This window comes from Rutidosis leptorrhynchoides, chromosome 6 (assembly GCF_046630445.1).
Source record: "Rutidosis leptorrhynchoides isolate AG116_Rl617_1_P2 chromosome 6, CSIRO_AGI_Rlap_v1, whole genome shotgun sequence".
Taxonomy (NCBI): domain Eukaryota; kingdom Viridiplantae; phylum Streptophyta; class Magnoliopsida; order Asterales; family Asteraceae; genus Rutidosis; species Rutidosis leptorrhynchoides.
Genome location: NC_092338.1, coordinates 122,044,018 through 122,049,353, shown reverse-complemented (window position 1 = coordinate 122,049,353; position 5,336 = coordinate 122,044,018). Strand labels below are relative to the sequence as shown.

Here is a 5,336-nt window from a genome sequence, read left to right as displayed (position 1 = left end):
ACTACTCTAATAATAATAATAATAATAATAATAATAATAATAATAATAATAATAATAATAATAATAATAATAATAATAATATAAATATAATTATATACGGAGTAATATAGATGGATAAGTGATATGTGTGTGTAAACTGAAACGAATTCGTTCGATTTGAAGACTTGGCCACCAAAGAGATGCCATGCGATCGCATGGCTTCATAGCACATCTCCCATGCGATCGCATGGAGATGCTTTCCAGCTGTGATACTCAATTCAATCCTACCGACATTCATATATAAATATGTATTAATTATAAATTATTATTTAATCTATATAATTAATTATATATTATATTATATTTACCTTCATGGTAAAAATATAATTTTTACTCAAATAACACGGACGTTGTCACTCGACTCATGTACCACTTTCGGTTTTTCGAACGCACTTTCGTACGTTTAGAAAACTAGCCCTTTACGTTACGCGACGTGTACCCTTAATAATAATTTGACTTATTTATCAATAAATTACCTTATAAAAATGTAACTTATAAAATTTGAGCGTTGTGGTCATTTGCTTCTATAAATCAGTGACTCGTTGTTTATCAAAATATATTATTTTAAATTAGGACGTTTTATGACTAAGTTAAAAATATATATATATATATATATATATATATATATATATATATATATATATATATATATATATATATATATATATATATATATATATATATATATATATATATATATATATATATATTCTTATTTAGAATTGTAAATTTGTACATAATATATATGTTTGAAATATTTATCTAATGATATAATATTTAGTCTTTCAAAACCAATTACATTTTAAAGATAGTTTTATATAATTTAACTCATTTTAAATAATAGTAGTTATTTTACTAAATAATGTTTTTAATATGAAAACTAAATAGTTGATTTATCAAGGGACACGAGTTTATCAAAGTAAAGTACACCTTTGAAATTTAAACGGAAATGATTACTAACTTTTGACTAACTCTCGTTAATGACACTATTGTAAATCACTTTTACCAAATATTCCGGATACCGTTAAAAGGAAAGGTTTTCTAAATCAAAATGGACCTCTCAATAGAGACTCGTAGCCATAATTCAATGTATCTGATAAATCAATCATTTGATATATCTTTTAATTCCATCGATAACTATTTGAATATATTATGAAACAAATACGTTTATGTAAAGTATTATACGTCTAATACTTTGTTAATGTTTTCAAGTTATAATATATACACATATAGATATATAATCATATTCATTCATATAATGGTTCGTGAATTATTGGAATTTGGTCGAGGTTAAATGAGTGTATGAACACAGTTTAAAATTCTTGAGATTCAACTTACAAACTTTGCTTATCGTGTCGGGAATATATAAAGATTAAAGTTTAAATTTGGTCAGAAATATCCGGGTTGTCACAAGATCTTTGCTAAGTTTATGACTTGTCAAATAGTCCACTTATTCTTGTCCTAGACTTTGGTGTCGTTCCCGTTCGAGGGCTTTTGTTAAATAAATCATGTTAGGAAATATGATTTATTTTGATACAGATTTATGTACGTATCACAGTTAATTTTGTAAATGTAACTCTATCTCAAAAAGAGTGTGTGTAGTAATTTTTGTTATATTTAAGATAGTTATGACAAATGTCAATCTTACTCATACGTATTTATTTAAAATATGAGTGATTAAAAGTAATATATGAGAGTAAATTAGGAAGTTTAATCATATTTGATAATTTTGTTTAATAATGTTCAATTATTTTGGAATAAATATAAATAGTAAGGTGAACATTTATTTTGAGAAGAATACAATATCTATTAACTTTAGTTTAGATTTTTAGCCATTCAAAAAAACTATTCATCCGTTTCAAAATAATTGTCCCGTTATAATTTCTAAAATTTGTTTTTTCAAATTTATCCTTTAACATTTTTGTTTCTGTCATATAATATTTGTTGAAAATATTAAGGAAATACGTTTTAAATTTGGTCTTTCATATAAATTATTATATTATTATTTATTATTTATTATATATTATGTAACACAGTTAAAATATTTAAATTTGCAACTAAGGATGAAATTTTTTTTAAAAAAATTAGAGGGAAATGCTAATGACAACCCTTAGGGTTGTCTTTAAAATGTTTTTCAATGCAAAAGGAGTTGTACATTTGTAATTTAGAAAGGTAGTTTTTTTTTTTTTTTTTTTTTTTCATGAAAGTAGATAGTTATTAAAAATGTACAATGAAAACATACATGTAGTTTGACGAAATACGTACATAAATACGCATTTCGTCAACCTAAAGTATTAAGATTGATTTCGGCAAAGATATATTTATTTATTTTATTTTTTTAAATTTTTTTATTTTAAGATCGGCCTTTTTACTCGACACCGACAAAGAATGCCAACTAACAAATACTACCACCGGGAGTTGCATAGTTTTCACATGACATTTATGATGTTGGCAGTTTCCAACTTCTCAGTTTCCTCAATTCATTAATTTTCTATCTAATTTAGTTTCTTCCTAAACTTTACACACACTCAATCAATCAACTACACCAGTAAATACTAACTTTTATTTTAATTAATTATATATTATAATTTCTTCACATTTCTCCCAATATATCTGCTACACTGTAAGATTTCTCTAACTTACTGCATGCGTTTCTTTCTGCAGTTACTTAATCGGATTGATAACAATGTCGAATTTGTTATAGATCTAGCTCTTTTGTTAATTGATCTCGTTTTATTGTAATTTTTTATTTTTTTTTTTTTTTTTTTTTTTTTTGTGACAGATACTAAGAAGAATGGCAGGAGCTGGTAGTAAGATAGATCAAGATTATGATTATTTGTTGAAGATAGTGTTAATTGGGGATTCAGGTGTGGGGAAATCTAATATTTTGTCAAGGTTTACAAGGAATGAGTTTTATTTGGAGTCTAAAGCTACTATTGGTGTTGAATTTGCTACTAGAACTCTTCAGGTTCTTTTTCTTTTGTTTGTTTATTTATTTAATTTAAATAAATAATTTTACATGTAAAACTGTAAATCATTAACTTTAAGTACAGTAATATATAGTACTTTGTATTATTGAATTAACTGAATGTATGTTGCAGATCTGCATTCACAACAACAATTTAATGTAAAACTGAATGCAGTTTGCTGTTATGAATAGGATTTGATTTGATTCTAAAGAAAAGTTGAAGCTAGTTACTTGTGTGTATATAGATTTAAACAGCATATGATCTAATCTAATCGAATATCGAATATGGCGAATATCGAATATGGTATATAACTTAAGGGGTGTTTGTGATTGCGTTTATGATTATTATTTGATTATCGCGTCTGCTGAATATACTCATAAATAGTTAAAATAAAGAGTACGTTTAAAAAATGATTATCAACGTTTTACATAACAAAAACTCAGCATCAAAATTAAGTTAGGTACAAAATTATAAAATATATTCCGAAAACGCGATGCCAAACACCCTCTTAGTTCTTATGTTCGTTGGCTAATTTTTTTTTGCATTTTTGGTTCAATAATTTTCAATCTTAGTACTTTAGGCTGACGAAATACATAAAAAAATGTTCAATGTTTGGCAAAGTTATAGTAGCTAATAAAACTTCAGTTTTTGCTTCATAAACATCTATAACAATATACAGTGTAAATATTTGTTTTGCATTTTTTTAGTGGCTGTAATGAGCACATTATCTCTACTTTTTGAATTTTCTTGCAGTAGATAAAATTTAACTTGATATATTGATATAATCCAAGTAATATTTGGCCAATGATATGATCACAGGTTGAAGAAAAAACAATAAAGGCACAAATTTGGGACACTGCAGGGCAAGAAAGGTACAGAGCCATTACAAGTGCTTATTATCGGGGTGCAGTTGGAGCGCTATTAGTTTATGACATAACAAAAAGACCAACTTTCGATAACGTCCAAAGATGGCTGCACGAGCTCAGAGCCAATGCCGACTCAAACATTGTTGTCCTGATGGCCGGAAACAAGTCCGATTTGAACCATCTTAGAGCCGTCCCTGAACAAGAGGGGCAATCGTTAGCTGAAAAAGAGGGGCTTTCGTTTCTTGAAACGTCAGCACTTGAAGCTCTTAACATTGAGAAAGCATTCGAAACTATTTTGACCGAGATTTATCATATCATTAGCAAGAAAGCGTTGGCGGCTCAAAATGTAGCAGTACCTGGTAAAGGAACCACTCTTAATGTTGGTGATGATTCATCTGGTAATACTAAAAGTTGCTGTTCAACTTGATTTATTATCATTTATGTTTAGGACCTGTTTGTTTTGATCATTCGTTCTTTTTTTTTTTTTTTTTTTTTTTTTTTTTTTTTTTTTTTGTTACTACAATTTAAAATGTTGTCATACATAAAAGATATATTGTGTTCAAGGGAGTTTGACCCGTTTAAGGATTTAGACATACAATTTCAATCTGTGCAGTTACATGATTATGTGTGCCTTTACATAATTTTATTTTTTTGAAGTATTTAATTTGGATTCTGTAAATTTATACGAATCAAACTAACTCTTTGAATAAAATAGATCGAACAAATACACAACCAAAATTGTACACAGATAGATGAACAATAACTTGAAAGAACAGATGTAACACAAGATTAACTAGAACAATTTAGATATTGAATCTAGGAATACAAAATAATGAGAGAAAACTTGAGAGTGTCTGATCAATCTATAGTTTCTATTAAAATCCTATAATGATGATGTCATTATTAGGCTATTTTATTTGTTAATAAAAAATCAAAAATAAAAAGAAAAAAATCTAAGCAATCTTGATGATTTCATTAACATTAATTAAATATTTTATTATTTATTTAGGATTTTTATCATATATACCCTTCTTAACTTTAATAATAACATATTTACCCACTTAAATATGATTATATCATGAGCCTATTTTAAACATATAAACTCATCATATTTACTCATTTATTCAACTTTAATGTGATACGTCTTTATACCCTAATTTTTTTAGCGGCAATTACTCATGCTTGCTTTTTTTTCTTCTCCGAGCTATGTACTATGATATTAACTACCATAATCAATACATGCTAATCATCTAATCCTCAACGGTATAAAGCTATTATAAGGTGAGAATACATAATGTGATCACTATCAGTTATCTTTATATATCTTTAGCTGACTGGAATTTTTTTTATTGTTGTTAATTTCTCTTAATTGATAGGCTACGGATACTATAAATCACGTTTCGTCAATATGTTTGTAAAAACAATGACAAGTTTCTTAGTCGGAATATGTGGTTCCACGGGT

At 26.7% G+C, this 5,336-nt stretch overlaps 1 protein-coding gene across 1 annotated transcript; it reads left to right on the top strand.

Annotated features, from left to right (window-relative positions):
- The first annotated feature begins 2,564 nt into the window (after positions 1–2,564).
- Positions 2,565–4,371, top strand: LOC139853271 (ras-related protein Rab2BV-like). The gene is made up of 3 exons (XM_071842642.1): positions 2,565–2,662; positions 2,822–3,007; positions 3,828–4,371. The coding sequence occupies exons 2-3, from the start codon at positions 2,834–2,836 to the stop codon at positions 4,299–4,301; spliced, it is 648 nt and encodes a 215-aa protein (XP_071698743.1). The 5' UTR covers positions 2,565–2,662; positions 2,822–2,833; the 3' UTR covers positions 4,302–4,371.
- Positions 4,372–5,336: the final 965 nt, after the last annotated feature.